General features: G+C 42.1%; 1 protein-coding gene across 1 annotated transcript in view; it reads left to right on the top strand.

Annotated features, from left to right (window-relative positions):
* The window catches only part of dpyd (dihydropyrimidine dehydrogenase), a 675,582-nt gene that overhangs the window by 347,494 nt on the left and 307,545 nt on the right, over nucleotides 1–20,543 (top strand). Inside the window, exon 12 of the mRNA XM_033028889.1 lies at nucleotides 11,576–11,760. Coding sequence (XP_032884780.1) covers nucleotides 11,576–11,760 — 185 coding nt within the window. The remainder of the gene's footprint in view (nucleotides 1–11,575; nucleotides 11,761–20,543) is intronic.

Consider the following 20,543-nt stretch of genomic DNA (forward strand, 5'->3'; position numbering starts at 1 on the left):
TCTGCAATTATTTGTCTCCTTTTCTTTAAGTTTGGTGACAGAAATATGGTATCTACAGCATCACATGTCCTAGTTGGATGCACATGGATATATTGTGCGTTTATGTGCGTTAGAGAGGAGCGTGGACCTGTTATTCAAACAAGCCCATGTTGCAGACCAGTAGTTTGTATCAAAACATTGATTAAAAATAATACAAAGTGCTGGAGTAACTCAGCGGGCCAGGCAGCTTCTTCAGACTGGTTTTGGTAGGGGGGAGATAGTTGGAAAAGTGGTGGGGGCAGGACAAAGCCTGGCAAGAGATAGGTGAGAGAGGGTTTGATCGGCTGATGGATAAAAATGGTGTGAAATAAGGAGAGAATAAATAAGGTAAAATAAAGCGAAAATAAGGTGCAGCACAGTGGCGTTGCGGTAGAGCTACTGCCTTACAGCGCCAGAGACCCGAGTTTGACCCTGACTACGGGTGCTGTCTGTATGGAGTTTGTAAATTCTCATCTGTGACTGCATGGGTTTTTGACAATAGACAATAGGTGCAGGAGTAGGCCATTCGGCCCTTCGAGCCAGCACCGCCATACACTGTGATGATGGCTGATCATCCACAATCAGTACTCCGTTCCTGCCTTCTTCCCATATCCCCTGACTCCGCTATCTTTACGAGCTCTATCTAACTCTCTCTTGAAAGCAACCAGAGAACCGGCCTCCACCTCCTTCTGAAGCAGAGAATTCCACAGATTCACAACCCTCTGTGTGGAATAGTTTTTCCTCATCTCCGTTCTAAATGGCTTACCCCTTATTCCTAAACTGTGCCCCCTGCTTCTGGACTCCCCCAACATCGGGAACATGTTTCCTGCCTCTAGCGTGTCCAAACCCTTAATAATCTTATATGTTTCAATAAGATCCCCTCTCGTATACAAGCCCAGCCGCTCCATTCTATCAACATATGACAGTCCTGCCACCCCAGGAATTAACCTTGTGAATCTACGCTGCAATAACAAGAATGTCCTTCCTCAAATTTGGAGACCAAAACTGCACACAATACTCCAGGTGTGGTCTCACTAGGGTGCTCTGTGCTCAGGTTTCCTCCCACACTCCAAAGACGTATAGGTTTACAGGTTAATTGGCATTGGTAAAACAAAATAGTAAATTTCCCAAGTGTACAGGATTGTGTTAGTGTGTGGGGTGATCACAGTTCGGCACGGAGGGCTGAAAGGCCTGTTTTGGCACTGTATCTTTAAAGTCTAAAGTAAAGAGGTGTGAAATGTGAAGCCAGAGGAAGGGATATAGGTGGAAGTGAATGGAGGAAGGGAAAAGGGGTGTGGGATAGAGGCAGTAATGGGTGCACACCTAGGTGGGGCACAGGGAAGAGAGAGAGGGAAAACAAAGGGGCGGAGGGGGGGTTGGGATTGTTACCTAAAATTGGAAAATTCATTGTCCACGCCATTAGGATCTAAGCCACCCAAGTGAATATTAGATGCTGTTCTTCCAGGTTACAAAGGAATGATAGCCCTGTCCCACGGTACGAGTTCATTCCAGGAGCTCTCCCGAGTTTAAAAAAAATCAAACTCGTGGTAAGCACGGAGAATGAACGTAACGTCGGAGCTTGGAGACGTCTCTTAGCGGCTCGTAACCCTAACGGCAGGTACTCGAGAAGACTCGCTAACGGCAGGTAAGCTCGGGAAGACTCGTGAAGATCTTTCAACATGTTGAAAAATGTCCACGAGAGCCCCGAGTACCGACGAGTGGCCATTACCGTAAATCACCGAGTTCGAATCAGGGCAAACTCGGGAGAACACTTGGCATGAACTCGTACCGTGGGACAGGGGTTTAACAAAGCTCCAGAGACCCTAACATTGATTAAGTTCTCTTTTGTTGCAGGATCTCCTAACGCCTGGTCTACAAAATTGATATTTTTAAAATTAAAATATAAATCTTGTGATTCATGTGAGATGGAGATGATCCGAACATAAAGAAACTGATGCATTGCAGACAATTTGAGCAAAGTGTGGAATTAATGACATTGTGCACTAATGAAGTACCGACAATCTGTGAGATATTTTCAAATTGTGCACTATTTCATTATTTTAGGAAAATCCATTCAAGCCATGGGCATCTGTTAAATAACTCAGATCCCACAGCATGAAGTGTGGCAGGCCCTGTGTGCTGAAGATGCTGATCCATTTGTTTGTTCCACCAAATAATTTTCAATCTTTATTTTTTCCCCATACAATATGATATGTTAGAAAGCAGAAGAATGGGGTTAGGAGGGAGAGATAGATCAGCCATGATTGAATGACTGATTGGACTTGATGGGCCGAATGGCCTAATTCTGCTCCTATCACTTATGAACTTATGAAAAATAAAATTGTTAAATTAGCTACATATACCTAATATGTTCGGAACAGATCAGGTAAATGCATAGAATCTTTTGTTCAAAGTATGGGAATCGGGAACAAGAGGACAAACGTTTAAGGTGAGGGGGGAAGGATTTAATAAGAACCTGAGGGGTGACCTTTTTACACAAAGGGTGGTGGGTATATTGAACGAGCTGCCAGAGGAGGTAGTTGAGGCAGGTACTATCATAGCGTTTAAGAGACATTTGGACTGGTACATGGATATGATTGCTTTAGAGTGTTAAGGGCCAAGCACGGGCAGGTGGGACTACTGTAGATTGGGCATGTTGGTCGGCGTGGGCAAGTTGGGTCAATGGGCCTGTTTCCATGCTATATGACTCTATGTTTATCCAGATATTTAGATGCTAAAAGGCTGGGTCAAATTCTAAACAAGGAAACCTGACTCCCATCCCACCTCCGAAATGTCCGTTTACAAAGTTTTGTCGGACTCTGGTCAGTTAGTTTCCTCTTCAGAGATGGGCTGGAAATTTTAATAATGATCTGTACTTCTGGCGAGAAGGGACAACCACAGAGACTAAAGGGCCTGTCCCACTTGGCGATTTTGCCGGCGTCATATAAGTGTCGCCAAAAGATTTTGAACATTTCAAAATCCAGCGGCGACATTAAAAAAGGGTGCGATGCTTGAAAAAACACCACAGGTCATAAGTCATCAAGCCGCATCACGCTGCGTATTTTTCGGTGACCTGAAACGTCAGTTAATGGTGTCGGCAGTCGCCAAAAAAATCATCGTGGGACAGGCCCTTAAATATTCTTCCAGTACTGGTTGCCGACTGGTGGGGGGGGGGCAAGAATATTTCCCCAGCACATTAAGCGAAACTGCTTCTTTCCCTGTGATGTTACTCCCTTTACCCACTAGGTTAGCACACCCCGAACTCCACACTGAATGATCTGACCAACCTCCTGACTTTATCCCAGCTCACTAAATCATCTCCAAAACCATACCCCACCCACTCACAACAACCAGTATCTCCTCTGCACTGTCCCCACACGCCCACCTTTCTTCCAGTCAACTCCAATCTATTCCTGATCTCAATAAAACCCCTGCAGCTGGTCTTAACTGAGTATAACTTTTATGTATTTACGTGTTAATGCTCGGCAAGGCCATGGTGCATTTTCAACTGGTCCAGTGTTTTAATTCTGGTTGACTCTTAATCCTAAGGGACTAGATGTGAGAAGAACTGCCAAGAGTTGGAAGGAAGTGCAGATGCTGGCTTACACCAAAGATAGACACAAAATGCCGGAGTAACTCCACGGGTCAGGCAGCATCTCTGGGAAAAAGGAATAGGTGATTTTTTTCCGGTTGAGACCCTTCTTCAGACAACACCCTACTTTGCACATATATTTATTTTGGGTTTGGGGTATTAGACTTGGATGCACAATGCACCATAATGAGAAACAGCTACTCAAAGACCATGTTTTAATTGTTCTTATAAAGATAAAACGTGTGTTGATGCATTTAAGAAATGGCATTGTTTTTTATATTGGACAGTGGAAATTGAGCACATTGTTTTTGCGAAAAAAATGTGCACGTGTTATGAACCTTTTAACCTCCCTTTCTATAATATCACATAAGGTCACAGTAAAGAGGGATGTCATTGGGTCCAGCTTAGGTCTTTGGCGGTTCTTTACTGGAACAATCTAAATCATTTCCATCGTGTACTTACCTTTATCTTTCTCTGATTCAATGTTTTTGTCCTTTTTTTTCCTTAAATGATTCAATGGTTTCCTTTCCAAAAAGCACTTCGTGCTCTAAAAGCTCTTTTAAGAAAATTCTTCTAAACTCTATTGTATCTGTCATAATGACAGTTCGTAATAGATGACCAGCAAAGTAAATAGTCTTTCCCTTTCAGTCCATCGAAAACCTTCATAATTTCAAAAACAACCATTAAATCTCTACTTAGCCTTCTCTGTTCCCGTGGAAACGTCCAGTATCTCAAATCTCTCCCAGAACTAGTTTTATTTTTCTGATATCTTAATGAATCTGTACTGTATGGTCTCCACAGAGCACAAGATCTTACGGCAATAGAGCACTTAAAAATGCACACAGCCACAGCAACCAATAGCTATCAAAGAGTTGGGTGAATTTACAGCAATCTCTTTATAATGGATTTAAAGCCTTATTTATCAAATGCAAATTCCTTTTCCTCCTTATGACATTATTTAATTGCACGCGGACATTTGAAGAATTATATATTTTAATCAGTATGTTTATCTGTTCTTGTTTGATGCTGTCAATGTTTATATGAGAACAGATTCCCTATTTGTCCTTGTCATTGTTTTAACAATGTGAGTGATTTTTTGCCAATTCTGCCATCATTTATTAATATCTCAGTAATTTACATCTGATCAACATCAATTAACATGAGTAAACTATGAATATAAAATACTCAGGTTAGAATGCGTGATTTTTACAATTACTTTGTTTAAACAATCTATAGGCTTTAGAGCAACCCAGTGGAATAGGCAGCATCTCTGGAGAGAAAGAATGGGTGACGTTTCAGGTCGAGACCCTTCCTCAGACTGAGAGTCAGGGGAAGGGAAAGCAAGATGTATTGACAGTGTTGTGGAAAGATATAGAGCAAATGAATGAAAGATTTGCAAAAAAGTAACAATGATAAAGGAAACAGGCTCTTGTTAGCGGTATGATAGGTGAGAACGGGAACCTGGTGCAAATTAGGTGGGGGAGGGATGGAGATTCAGGGAGTGCACCCATTCCTTCTCTCCAGAGACGTTGCCCGACCAGCTGAGTTACTCCAGCATTTTGTGTCTGCCTTCAGTTTAAACCAGCATCTGCAGTTCCTTTCTACATAATTTCTCAGCTTATCTTTGCCAAGATTCTGTCATTAAGGGCATCGATTAAATGAAAGCAGATTGATTGACGCACTATGTTTCATAATGTTTTATAATTCCACTACTTTAATATCTTGAATATGAAGAGAATGTGCTCTTCAAAAAGAGAATTGTGTAATAATAGTGGCAGATATAAGACAGCAATTGGATAGTGGTAGTTAAATATGGCAGCTGCTTATATAGTTATTAATCACCCCATTTCCCATAGCAGGTCTGGATTGCTCCATAAAGATATATAATTTCACCATCCATTGTGGCAAAATGGAAAGCAGTGGCATAACAATTTAAAACTAATAATAGTTTATTTGGCATCCTAATATATAAAAGACTGGATTCTACCGTTGCAGTTATCATTTTGTTGATAGAAAATGTTGACTTCTTCTTACCATATACAATTGTAATTTTGAATTCCGAAATGAATCTGTTGACATTTTTTTATGTGGTTCCTTGAGTATGTGTAGGAAGGAACTGCAGATGCTGGCTTATACAGAAGAAAGACGCAGAATGCTGGATCTCTGGAGAAAAGGAATTGGTGACGTTTCAAGTCGGAACCCTTATTCAGAAGAAGGGTTCCGACCCAAAACGTCACCTGTTCTTTTTCTCCAGAGATGCAGCCTGATCCGCTGAGTTAGTCCAGTACTCTGTGTCTAACGTGGATCAGAGATTATTACAGGTGCTGGAAATGTAAAATATAGATGGAAAATTCTGAAAACACTCAGCATAATTGTGACAAAAAACCCCATTGATTTTAAATATTAACACTGTTTCACTCTCCGTAGATTCTGCTTGATCCATTGAGCAATTCCTGCAATTGCAGCTTTTATTTTAGATTTGCAGTTGATTTGATAGTAAGCCCAGGACTGATCTACACTTTAACCTTGCATTTCTACATCATTATTGGATTCAGTTGCTGCTGTCTCATTGCTTTTGCTATGTTCTTGTCAAGCAAGCTTTCGCTATCCCATAAGCTATGATACTTTGGACATATACGATCTGCTTCTTATTCTCTCAGGCCCCGTTGTTGGAAATAATCCACTGAGCCACATTTTATGTAAACTATTCTAGTGTTAATCATCTGTGACCATTGCCGGCGAGTTTCTGCAGTTCATATGCATCGTTATTGAATAATGAATAGAAGAGCAGCATCAAATTCTTGTGCTAACAATCTCCACAAATGTATTTGGATAACGGAAGTAAAATTACCCTGGCTTTTGGTGTATTGTTGTACTGCATTAGCTCTTTGATACACCGTTAGTAAAATATCATTTATTTACACAAAAACATAACACACTAAACTGACAATGTTAGAAATGTGAAATAAAAATTAGAAAATGCTGGAAAGACCATATCAGGCACCGTCTCGGTTAACTTCTTCAAAATCTGACTCAAAATGGCATTTGATCCAGGTCTTTAAATTTTAAATGTTAGAATTAAAGTTACTGATTTCAACACCTACCTCCCTTTCAGTATAATAATTTCTGACCTGCTAAATACTTTCAACATCTTATATTATTTGTTGCTCTTTATTTACTTGAATAAAAATGTACATGAATCTAGTGCAAACATATAGGCAATATTGGAACAAAGCACAACCAAAAGTAATCACATTAGATCAACTGCTATCTTAGTGAGTCTCTGCGTCTACATATCTAGTTAATTGATCGTTGCTATTTTATCTCCTGAGATGTAGTCCACAAGTCTATTGATAAGTCAATTTAGTAGCATTCTCACCTCACAGTGTGGTTTAGCCATGACATTGAATTGCATTGCACTTTTTTTTGATATGTGTTACATGAGCCACAATCAATTATGCCCAGAGCAAATTGTGAAAAGACCAGCAACATAAGGGAATAATAACATGGGAGAGTAAGAGCAGCAGTAGGCTACTTGGCCATTGAAGCCTACCCCAGCGTTCAGTATGGCCATGGCTTCAAGCTCCCCTCCTGGGTCAGTTCCTCATAGTCACTTTACTTCCACTTTAAGACGCTTCTTTGCACCTCCATTTTAAATGACTTGCCCCAAATCTTGAAACTATGTCTCCACATTTTGAGATTCTCCGACTAGTGGGAAAATCTTGACATCTATCCTTTTTTTCACCCCACCCCTTAGTCCCCACCCCAAGGATCTTACATGTTTCGATCAATTTGATCACCTCATTCTTCCAAACACCAAAGAATATACATCTAATTTCTTTATCTACACATGAGAGGACAACCCTCTTATCCACGAATTAGACTACGGAATCAATTTTGGACTGATAAATTCATAAGTTATAGGAGCAGAATCAGGCAATTCAGCCCATCAAGTTTACTCCACCATTTAATCATAGCTGATCTAACTTCCCCACTCAACCCCATTCTCCTGCCTTCTCCCCATAACCTCTGACAATATCAAGAATCTGCCGATATCCACCTTAAAAATATCCATTGTCTTGGCCTCCACAGCCTTCATTGGAAAGGAACTCCACAGATTCACCACCCTCTGACTTAAGAAATTACCGCTCATCTCCTTTCCAGTGCCAGTGTGGCCTTTCGTGAATAAAGGGACCAATACTATGCATAGAACTGCAGATGTGGCCTTACACGGTACAATTGTAACAATAGTTCTTGTTCACCACTCCAACCCTCTTGCGATAAAAGCCAAAAATGCTATTTGCTATTCTAACCACTTACAGCACTTTCCTGCTAGTGATTTGTGATTTGTACACAAGAACATCCAGATCCTTCTGTACTTCAATCAAGTGCAATCTTCCTCCACTTAGATAATAGGTTGGCTTTAGATTCCCCTTGCTGAATTGCATAATATCAAACTTTTACACTTTAAATTCCATTTGCCAAGTTTTCACCTTTTTACTCAATCTATGAGAGAGCTAGATAGGGCTCTTAAAAATAGCGGAGTCAGGGGATATGGGGAGGAGGCAGGAACGGGGTACTGATTGGGGATGATCAGCCATGATCACATTGAATGGCGGTGCTGACTCGAAGGGCTAAATGGCCTACTCCTGCACCTATTGTTTATTGTCTATGTATGTTCAATTGCAGACCCTAATGTCCTTATTAGAACATATCCTCACAACCATGTTTCTATCATTAGCAAGCTGAAATACCTTACACTCTGCTCTCACTTCAAGTTACTCATATAACTTGAAATCAATTGAAGGACAGGATTTGATTCTTAGGGCACTGACCCATAGTTATGTCTTTCCAACCTGAAAAACATCCATTTATTCAACAATAAACAATAGACAATAGACAATAGGTGCAGCAGTAGGTCATTCGGCCCTTCGAGCGAACACCCCATTCACTGTGACCATGGCTGATCATCCACAATCAGTACCCTGTTCCTGCCTTCTCCCCATTTCTATGGACTCCACTATCTTTAAGAGCTCCATCTAACTCTCTCTTGAAAGCATCCAGAGAATTGGCCCTCACTGCCTTCTGAGGCAGAGAATTCCACAGCACTCTGGGTGAAAACATTTTTCCTCATCTCCGTTCTAAATGGCCTACCCCTTATTCTTAAACTGTGGCCCCTGGTTCTGGAGTCTCCAAACATCGGGAACATGTTCCCTGCAAGGTCAAACTCAAGGTCCTCAATGCGTTAACCACTTTTGTGCATCAGTATTTTCTATGGTACCTTATCAAATGTCTTCAGAAAATTCAAATGCACAGGACAAGAGCAAAAAGGAAATAAAGACTGGCTTCCAACTGTTGAGTATTGAGTTTAGACGTTGGGAGGTCACGCTGCAGTTATATGTCATTGATGAGGCCACATTTAGAGTATTGTATATAGTTTTGGGCACCATGTTGTAGGAAAGATGTTGTGAAGATGGAATGGGTGCAGAGAAGATTTAGGAGGATGTTGCCAGGACTCGAGGGTCTGAGCTGCAGGGAGAGGTTAAGCAGGCTAGGACTTTGTTCCTTGGAGTGCAGGAGGGTGAGGGATGATCTTATAGAGGTGTGCACAATCATGAGAGGAATAGATCAGGTAAACACACATAGTATTTTGCCATAGTAGGAGAATCGAGAAGCAAAGGACATAGGCTTAAGGTGAAGTGGGATAGGTTTAATAGGAACCTGGGGGATAACTTCCTTACACAAAGGGTGGTGGGTGTATGGAACGAGCTGCCAGAGGAGGTAGTTGAGGCAGGTACTATTGCAACATTTAAGAAGCATTTAGACAGGTCATGGATAGGTTTAGAGGGATATGAGCCAAACGCAGGCAGGTGGGATTAGCGTAGATAGGGCGGCAGTGCGGGCACGTTGGGCTGAAGGGTCTGTTTCCAGGCTGTATGTTTCTATGACTATGTTATCCACATTCCTGGAAGTGATTTAAAAACATTTCCAGCAGGCCAACTTTTATTAGGTTTTATAAACGTCAAGCCTGTGGAATGTTGACATAAAAACAGAAAATGCTGAAAGGTGCAGGTAGTGGGAAAAGTTAAAGACTAGAGGACATAGTTTGAATGTGGGAGGGGCAAATGTTAAAGGGGATGTGTGAAGTGTTTTTTTTTCCACACAGATTGTGGTGGGGGCTGGAATACACTGCCAGGGGTGGTGGTGGTGACTGATACAATAGTGACATTTGAGAGACTTTTGGATAGGAAGTGAATGGAGGGATATGAACAGCGCAAGCACTGAAGATTCGTTTAACTTGGCATCATATTCGGCATAGGCATCGTGGGCCGAGAGGCCTGTTCCTTTTCTATGTTCTAGGGTTCATGATGCAAGAGAAATTATGAAAGGTGATCTGTGACTGGGTAGAAGGCAGCAGAGCATAATGTCCAATCTCAGGAGATGGACATTCGTTTACGTGAGAAAGACATAATGATATCCTGAAGGAATATTTGAATAAAGATATTCAATGGGTACAACTTGAATTCTTTGGCTGTTTTATTGATGATTTTCCACTCAACCAATACATGTGTTATTAAATTAGACTTAATAATAATAATAATGGATGGGATTTATATAGCGCCTTTCTAATACTCAAGGCGCTTTACATCGCATTATTCATTCACTCCTCAGTCACACTCGGTGGTGGTGAGCTACTCCTGTAGCCACAGATGCCCTGGGGCAGACTGACGGAAGCGTGGCTGCCAATCTGCACCTACGGCCCCTCCGACCACCACCAATCACTCACACACATTCACACACAGGCAAAGGTGGGTGAAGTGTCTTGCCCAAGGACACAACGACAGTATGCACTCCAAGCGGGATTCGAACCGGCTACCTTCCGGTTGCCAGCCGAACACTTAGCCCATTGTGCCATCTGTCGTCCCAGACTTGTAGTTGTGCCAGCTTGAGTTCACTATATATTCAAGACAAGATTCAAGACAAGATTCAAGAGAGACAAGACTTTGTCTTCCATCACAGTGTGGAGGAGATTCACTGTGATGGATGTTTGTGTTAATTGTGTGTCTTGTTAATTGTTTCTTTTTGTTGTATGACTGCAGAAACCAAATTTCCTTTGAACTTCATTTGAGGTTCAAATGACAATAAACGGTATTGTTGTTGTTGTTGTTGTTGTTGTTGTTGTTGTTGTAATATTCCTTTAACCTGCTGCTGTATAATAGAGTATTTTTTAACCATATTTTTACAAAGTTTTTCCAGCGGCGACCAGAACAAGGTACGACTCTTTGGGTGACTACTCACGACCATACAGGCTTCGCCCTGTGACATGTCTCCAGGGTGTCACCTGTATGGTCGTGAGTAGTCTCCTCAATCACTCAAAGAGTCGTAGTGTCTTTCTGGTCGCCGTTGAATTTTCAACTTGTTGAAAATTTTCACCGACCTGCAACGACCTATGATGGATGCCAGCAGTCGCCGAAAAAGTCACGTAAGTGGGACAGGCCCTTAAGCATCCCCAATAGCCTTAGGAGGCACACAGGGCGCACAGCGGCACAGTGAGGGTGGCACCATGGCGCAGTGGTAGAGTTGCTACCTTACAGTGCCAGAGACTCAGGTTCGATCCCGACTACAGATGCTGTCTGTACAGAGTTTGTACGTTTTCCCTGTGACCACTCGGGTTTTCCTCAGGTGCTCCGGTTTCCTCCCACATTCCTAAGACATACGGGTTTGTAAGTTAATTGGCTTCTGTAAATTATCCCTCGTGTAGGACAGAATTGGTGTGTAAGGGTAAATTACTGTTTGGCACGGACTCAGTGGAAGGAAGAGCCTGTTCTCACGCTGTATCTCTAAATTAAACTAAACTAAACTTCAGGTGAAGTGCGTGTACCGAAAGGCTACATAGTTTGGGTTTTGATTTGCGATATGCATGTTTTTCCAGATCACTGACCTTTCTAATTTCCTTTATTGCAGTGAAAGAAGCCATGGCCAACATCAAGTTTAACAGATGGGGTTTCGTCGACGCCGATTCGGAAACCATGCAAACAAATGAGCATTGGGTCTTTGCAGGAGGTGACATCGCCGGTCTGGCTAACACTACAGTGGAGTCTGTGAATGATGGAAAGCAAGCATCCTGGCACATTCACAAATATTTACAGGTGAGTAAGAATTGACTGGGCACACACAAGGCTCACTTTATTATGGATCAATTCCAAGGACTCTGTCAAGGAGGCACTTCAGTCCTTTGCTTGCGACTGGATTCAACACTCTAATGTGCAATTATTCTGTTAAATTTGTCGAAGCACATTTGTCCCTGGGACACTTCAACCATTTGAAACATAAAAATCAACATTGTCGGCCAAAATTGAAATGCTCAAGCGAATGAGTTTATGCTGGTGAAAGAATAAGACGTTATTTGCTCAATTGATTTAATTCCTATATTATTACACGCTCGTTGATCTTTTGTGATAAGCTTGCACTGATTCAGAGAATACTGTCCCTTTCATTGCCTGCAATGATAAAGTTGGCAGCCCACGGCAGATATGTTTCTTTTTCTTACTAACTCTCCATTTTCCATCTGTGTTTTTAAAAGTCATCCTTTTTTTCAATGGACCCTCTTCTTTGTGATGAATTAATGAGGAGCCCTTCCTTTTCCATTTCTCTGCTTCTTCTCCTCCACTTAATTAGCCATTTTTAGATTACTTTCTTTACACCTTTTCGCCCAAAATATTTATTTCCTGTTCTTGCAGGCATGATATGTCATTCTGTACACGAAGGAACTGCAGATGCTGAAGATAGACACAAATTGCTGGAGTATTACTCAGTAGGACAGGCAGCATCTGTGGAGAAAAGGAATAGGTGACGTTTCATGTTGGAACCCTTCTTCAGGCTCAATTCTAAAGGGTTCTGACATGAAACGTCACCTATTCCTTTTCTCCAAAGATGCTGCCTGACCTGCTCAGTTACTCCAGCATTTTGTGTCTATATCTATGTCATTCTGTACTTTTCTCTCATTCAACATCCAAAGTTTTCTTTCTCCCCGTTCTCCTTTCTAAGTTCAATGATTACCCCAAGGGCCTACTTTGCTTTCCTCATGGTTTCTTCATATGTCGATCAAATATAGGGTGGCACAGTTGGGCAGCGGTAGAGTTGCTGCCTTACAGCTCTTGCAGCGCCGGAGACCCGGATTTGATCCCGACTACGGGTGCTGTCTACGGAGTTTGTACGTTCTCCCCGTGACCGCACGGGTTTTCTACGAGATCTTCGGTTTCCTCCCACACTCCAAAGACATACAGGTGTGCAGGTAAATTGGATTGGTAAATGTAAAAATTGTCCCCAGTGTGTGTGGGATAGTGTTTATGTGCGGGGATCGCTGGTCGGCACGGACCCAGTGGGCCGAAGGGCCTGTTTCCGAAATGTATCTCTGAACTAAACTAAACTGAACTAAATATAGTTTGCATTTTCGTCTCGTTTTTCATTCCTTCTCCATTTGATGGTATTTGTTTTCTGCTTTGTATTTGCTTCGCCCTCATTTTATACCTGCTGTTGTTCTTTGGTCCCTGGAAGATGTAGTGTCAAAGAGTCAGATGGCATGGAAACTGGCCCCTTGACCAAATTTGTCCATGCCAAACAAAATGATCATCTCAGTAATGCTTTGGTTCAGGACCATTCTTCAGACAGAAGAAGGGACAGAACAATGTTGCCCATCCATTCCTTCCACAGATGCTGCCTGATGCACTGAGTTTAGTTTAGTTTTGTTTAGTTCAGAGATATAGGGCCCTTCAGGCCACCGAGTCCGTGCCGACCAGCGATCTCCACACATTAACACGATCCTACACACACTAGGGACAATTTACACATACACCAACCAATTAACCTACAAACCTGTACATCTTTAGAGTGTGGGAGGAAACTGAAAATCTCAGAGAAAACCCACGCAGGTCACGGGGAGAACGTACAAACTCCTTAAAGACAGCGTCCGTAGTCGAGATCGAGCCCGGGTCTCTGGCGCTGCAATTGCTGTAAGGCAGCAACTCTACCGCTGCACCACCGTGCCGCCCTGTTATTCCAATACTTTATGTTTTGCTTAAGATTCCACCATCCAACCAACCAAGATTTGTGTAGAACCTCCTGTGCAGAGTGAGACCACTCAGTTAGTAATATTGCACAGAGCATTCCCCTAATCCCAGCTACAATGAGGAGGAATTACTTTAGTCAGATGGGCACCTTTGTAGGTTGAATGGCTTCTGAAAGTTTGTAAATTGGCCCGAGTGTGTAGGACAGTGCTGGTGGACGGGGTGATCGCTGGTCGGCGCTCACTCGGTGGGCTCAAGGGCCTGTTTCCGCGTTGTATCTTTAATGTCTAAAAAGTCCATAAAAGGTCTCAAGAGGATTCAAACAGAAAAGCAAAATTTGCCCATAATAGTCCAATCTGGAGTAGTTTAGTCAAGAGTCAAGAGTGTTTTATCATCATATGTCCCAGATGGAACAATGAAATTCTTACTTGCAACATCACCAGAATATGTAAACATAGTACCCTGTAATCAATATAATAACTGACATGTGTGTATGTATATATGTCATTTATTTGTCAAATACATTACATGTATTTATATATCCTCCAACACTTTCGCCACCTCCAATGAGATCCAACTATTGGCCACATCTCCACCACTTTCTGCTTTCCGCAGAAACCGTTCCCTCCGCAACTCCCTGGTCGACTCGTCCCTTCCCACCCAAACCACCCCTTCCCCAGGTATTTTCCCCTGCAACCGCAGGAGATGTAACACCTGCCTCTTTACCTCCCTCCTCTATTCCATCCAAGGACCCGAAACGTCACCCATTCCTTCTCACCAGAGATGCTGCCTGTCCCGCTTTTTGTGTCTATCTTCGATTTAAACCAGCATCTGCAGTTCTTTCCTACACATATATACACATATGTACAGACCTGTCGCACTGACCTCTGTAGTCATGAAGACCCTTGAAACGTTTATGCTGGCCAAGCTGAAAATTATCACAAACCCCCTGCTGGACTCTCTGCAGTTTGTATATCAAGCCAATAGATCTGTGGATAACGCAGTTAACCTGGGCCTGCACTTCATCCTCCAGCACCTAGACCACCAGGGGACCTATGCGAGGATTTTGTTTGTTGATTTTAGTTCTGCATTCAACACCATTGTGCCAGAGCTACAACACTCCAAACTTTCCGAGTTGACTGTGCCTGAACCCCTCTGTCGGTGGATCACCAGGTTCCTGACAGACAGGAAGTAGCATGTGAGGCTGGGAAAGCACATCTCAGAACCACAAACCCTCAGCATAGGAGCACCGCAAGGTTGCGTACTCTCCCCTCTCCTCTACTCTCTACACCAATGACTGTGTAAATTGCTTGTTTCTATGCTTCCCCCCAGCCTAGTTTCAGTAAAAACGCTGAATCAAGCACTTGAAATAACTAATCTTTATTTTAACAAAAGCGTGTCACAGTTCAACTACTGTACCTATGCCACCGCGGGTTAGATCCTCGTATCTGCCTGATCAAGCCCTCTAGGCCTCGCTCAAACAGAGACACTCCAGCAGTTCACGCAGTCCAAAGCGCTCTCCCAGAAGATCGATGCTGGACCTCATGGTAGCGGACTTTTATATGTCCCGGGCCCTCGAGGGGGTGATATCTTAATAATCCAATTACAGATATTGATTAACCCCATACATAACAGACATTTCTCTAACCCAATAATACAGCTCAATACATTGTATTCAAACCGGTCTTCGCAAGGAAGCCAACTTAGAAACATTTACCGTGATCTGCCAGAAAACCAGACAAGGCTCAATACCTCATCCAATCAACACTCGGCAAAGTTGAACTCTGCAACATTATTTACAATTATTTACAAGTTGTATGTCTGGTTTGCAACCATCCAATCCATTCTATGCATTTTGCACCTAATTGACAGGGTCTGCAGATGTTCTTATTTTCTTGCTAATTGTATCTAAGCTCTAGACACCCTGGCACCTCTCCACAGCCTGTCCCAGCTCTGCAGAGAGCAATTCCAACGACCAAATCTCCCAGCAGCTCTAAAACTTTTATCCCATTTTAAAGTCCTAGCCGCTCTAATTTGACCAGGATTAACGTTCCTTCCTTTTTATCATTTATGATAACCCATCATTTATGATAACCAAACAGTTCAATAATCAGCTAACCAGATAGACATAAGTGTGTCCTTTACATTTCCCATCTATCAGCAACACAGGATGATGATGTTTCTTCCCAGAATCTTATCAAGCGTCCCGAGTTTTCATGGGCATAACTTCACAAGTTCTGTCTGATGAGTCTTCACCTCCCGATTTTTCGTGGGCGCGAATTCCCTCCATCCTTGTTGCTGCCCAGTCTTCCATCACCTTCCACAGTCGAACCTAAAACCTAAAAATTCCTGAGAAACTTGGGACAAAGCAAGTTACCATCATGCACTCATGCTTTCCCATACATTCGCTATAGTTCTGCAATACTCTCCCTCTTCGAACCTATTATATTACCCTATTACTAGATCCCTATTCCTATTCTGTTCCCTAATATACTCTTTATTATTCTAGGATCGACACTAATTAGCCTTCTTCATACTCACATGATGTTATAATATGTATATCTGATGACGGGTAATCATATAAATTTCAGCTCGGTTCAGTCCAGATTTCCCTACAGGCGTGACTCTAATTTAAAGCAAAGCATGATAAATGTTCCAATTTAACCAAATTCAGTCTCAGCCTTCAATTTACTATTCCAAATTTCAGTGTCCGTCTCATCCTTCTCATTCCACAGCATTGTAACCGATAATACAATTCCCTTCCAATTCCTGTGGAATTCCCAGTTGTTCAAATTTAAACAATCAATTTCCATATGTCGTCCTAAATCCAATTAAGAATGCCAAATCCAGGGACAATTTCTTTCCACCTTGATAATAGAAGCCACTTTACCATCAAGGGTTAAACAAGTCAAATCCATTGGTTAAATATGCATCAGCTCTGCTATTCTCAATACCTATTCAAATTTCTCCCTCCAATTTACTAAGTCTTTCCTTCAGTACCACTTCTAATTTATGTATGACTCCTCACTATGGTAACTCGTTACTATGTTGATTCTTTACTATATTGACTCATTACTCTATTGGCTTCATTCTCTGTCTAGGGGTTCTCACTTTTATTCTATTGGCTTTGTTCTTTGTCTAGGGATTCTCGTTGGTACTACTTCTCAACTACTGAATAATTCCTTAGTCCGGTCTCTTAAAGGGAAGTCCTGCTGCTCACAGTTCCTCTTTTGACCATCTCCAATTCCAACTCCAAGTTCAATTTCAATTTCAATTTCAATTCCCATTTTAATTTTCAATTTTAATTCCAATTTTAATTCCAGCTCTCATATTCCCTAAGTAATTCCATGTTACCAGATCTTCCCAAGTTCCATCTTTCTTGATGTCCTTTGAACAATCCTTCCCATCTTTGTCTGCCTTTCTGGGGATGAGATAATAACAATGTCAATTAATGAGTAAACTCCAATTATTCCTAAACCAGATTCCACAAGTGTATTCCAAATCTCAAATTGAGAGTCCCTCCAATTCATCACCATACCATTTCAAGACCGAATCCAAAATTTATAAATTTATTTCTAATCACCATAATTTAGACGCAAATTGGGTATTTTACTCCAAACCACAGAGGAATGTTTTTATTTGCAGTCCTTTATAAAGTGGGGCTTGTCCCAATAGTCGTCATGGGTCGTCAGTGTTGTTTCTTTCAAAGATGATTAAAGTGTCCTTTATTCTCCTTCCTTTTCTTTCTCCAATAGCTAGGTGATATTAAAGCTGGGCACTAGGGTAGGTCTTCTTCTTCTTCTTCTTCTTCTTCTTCTTCTTCTTCTTTTCTGATGGTAGCTTCAATTACAAGGGAGTAGGGATACTGAGGAACAGCTTGCTCTGTCTGCTGGCCTTCCCAAATCTCTTAAAGGGGCAGGGCAGTATCAGTTCCTCCTGCTGGTCACCTGTCTCTGGGGAGCTACATTACCTTTTGCTGTCTTCTTCCCGTTCTAAAGGGATCTGTGCATTCTTTTACCTCACTCCCCAAATAATGTCTCGTCGATGTACTGTCCTGCAGGCACAAACTTGGTAACACATTAATATAAATGAGAGCTTAGCCACGGGGTGTGGGTATCTGATCATGCTGGCTGCCTTTTTTGAGGCAGCGACTCCTGTAGATTCCTTCGATGGTAGGGAGGTCAGAACCTGTGACGGACCGGGAAGCGTTCACCCCTTTTTTGCAATTGTTTTCGCTCCTGGGCGTTAAACTCAAGACCGATGTAATGAATAGAGAGCCATTGGAGCGTGCGGTCTGCAGTATGCAGGTGAGCCAAGAAGCAGCATGTTTCCCACCTCATTCATAGTGAGAGGGTTTGAGTACAGGAGCAAGGAGGTCCTGCTGCAGTTGTACAGGGCCCTGGAAAGACCACACCTGGAGTATTGTGTGCAGTTTCGGTCCCCTAATTTGAGGAAGTTGCTTTTGAGGGAGTGCAACGTATGTTCACCAGGTTAATTCCCGGGATGGTGGGACTGACATATGATGAAAGAATGGATCGACTGGGCTTGTATTCACTGGAATTTCGAAGGATGAGAGGGCATCTTACTGAAACATATATAAAATTCTTAAGGTATTGGACAGGCTAGATGCAGGAAAAATGGTCCCCATGATGGGGAGTCCAGAACCAGGGGGTCACAGTTTAAGAATATGGGGTAAGACTGAGATGAGGAAAAACTTTTTCACCCAGAGAGTCATGAATCTGTGGAATTTTCTTCCACAGATGGCAGTGGAGGCCAATTCACTGGATGTATTCAAGAGAGAGTTAGATAGAGCTCTTAGGGCTAACGGAATCAAGGGATATGGGGAGAAAGCAGGAACGAGGTACTGATTTTGGATGATCAGTCATGATCATGTTGAATGGCAGTGCTGGCTCGGATAGTCGACTGGCCTACTCCTGCACCTGTTTTCTATGTTACTATGTCCCTGCACCCACTGTAGGAAGATCTGTAGCTCGCTCACTGGGCTCTTCCCTGCAGCCTGTCTCTATCCTGTCTCCTTTCCGTTGCCAAGATGTTCCAAGGCCTCCGTATGATGGTGACGCTCATGGTGTCACATCAGATGGCAGCTGGCATTGTCAAACTGTTGCAACAACGTCAAAGTGATAGGAGCAGAATTAGACCATTCGGCCCATCAAGTCTACTTCACCATTCAATCATGGCAGTTCTTTCTTTTCCTCTTAACCCCATTCTCCTGCCTTCTCCCCACAACCCCTGACACCCGTACTAATCAAGTACTAATCTCTGCCTTAAAAATATCCATTGACTTGGCCTCCACAGCCTTCTGTGGCGATGAATTCCACAGATTTACCACCCTATCATAAAGAAATTCCTCCTCATCTCCTTCCTAAATGAACGTCCTTTAAGTCTGAGGCTATGATCTCTGGTCCCAGACTCTCCAACCAGTGGAAATGTATCCACATCCATTCTATCCAGGCCTGTCACTATATGGTAAATTTCAATGTGGTCTTTCATCCCCCCACCCCTCATTCTTCTAAACTCCAGCGAGTAGAAGCCCAGTGCCGTCAAACACTCGTCATATGTTAACCCACTCTCCTTCCCGGGATCACTCTCTGCACCCTGGGCCCATCGCTGTGCTTTACCAGCAGTTGTCAAAGCCAACACCACCACTATTGACTTTCTACCTCCCGATCCTTCTGGGTTTTTACAGCGGATATTTGCAGGCTCTCGCACTGAGCAGCATATAAATGCAATGTGCCATTGACTGATTGCTCCTTTGACGAGGCTGGCTATTATGTGAGCTTCGCCTGCAGTAATGCCAGTCAGCACGCTGATTAATCACCCAAAATGCTTCCTCAATCACAAGTCCTTCCAATCCATCAACTGATGTACAAACGCAATTAGATCCTGGGAGAGGGGAGCATGGTTCGCAGGCAGACGTCCACCCTCCTCAATCCTTCCATATGTTGAAGATAGACACAAAATGCTGGAGTAACTCAGCGGGACAGGCAGCATCTCTGGAGAGGTGCATGAGATTACCCACCACCTTTAGGTTCTCTCCTTTGTATTGCTCACCACATTGAAAACATTCCTCCATTATCACTATGTCTAAATATTGGAATTACCTCCCCAGCAACATTTTGGGTGAATTTTCACAAGAAGAACTGAAGAGGTTCAAGAAGGTGGATTAGCATTCCCTGCACGAGGGCAATTAGGGATGGGGAATAAATGTCGGCTTTGGCCCAGATCCCAAAAATGAAGGGGAAAAACCTTTAATACTTTAGTAGCAATGTTACAAAATTTTGAGATTTTAAAAATCAAGTCTGTAATTTATCCCATCAGATAAAGCATAAAAATAAGTTTAATTTGACACCTAATTCACTTTCATATCTCAAGTATTTAAAAAGTTATGGCCATTTTCATACTGGGAAATGAGCATCTTGTTCCCTATTGATTTTCTATGGACATAACAAAAAAGCTGTGATCGTGAACAGTCAAAAGCCCATAACTTTCTTAAAAATTAAGAGAACTGAATGAAATTTTCAGTTATCATAGATTGAAGCATTCTGAAACAAATATAAAATAATCTTACTTGGATGACCTGAAATTAAAGCATATAATTAGTTAGTTACCTAATTGTAGCTAATTTCAGACTTCAATTACTAGATCTAAACATCTATCCATTTCTTAATAAATGATTAACATTTTTAAATAGCCTAAATGTCCAAATAATATTCACAAATAATTCACAATAAAACATGATTTTAAAATCTCATTTACATTAATTTATAGGCCAAATGGAAGGAATTTAGTGTTTAATTGCTGTAAATAAATGCCCATTTAAATCAGCTTTCCAGTGGGTCCCTGTG

This window comes from Amblyraja radiata, chromosome 10, assembly GCF_010909765.2.
Source record: "Amblyraja radiata isolate CabotCenter1 chromosome 10, sAmbRad1.1.pri, whole genome shotgun sequence".
In the NCBI taxonomy this organism is placed as follows: Eukaryota; Metazoa; Chordata; class Chondrichthyes; order Rajiformes; family Rajidae; genus Amblyraja; species Amblyraja radiata.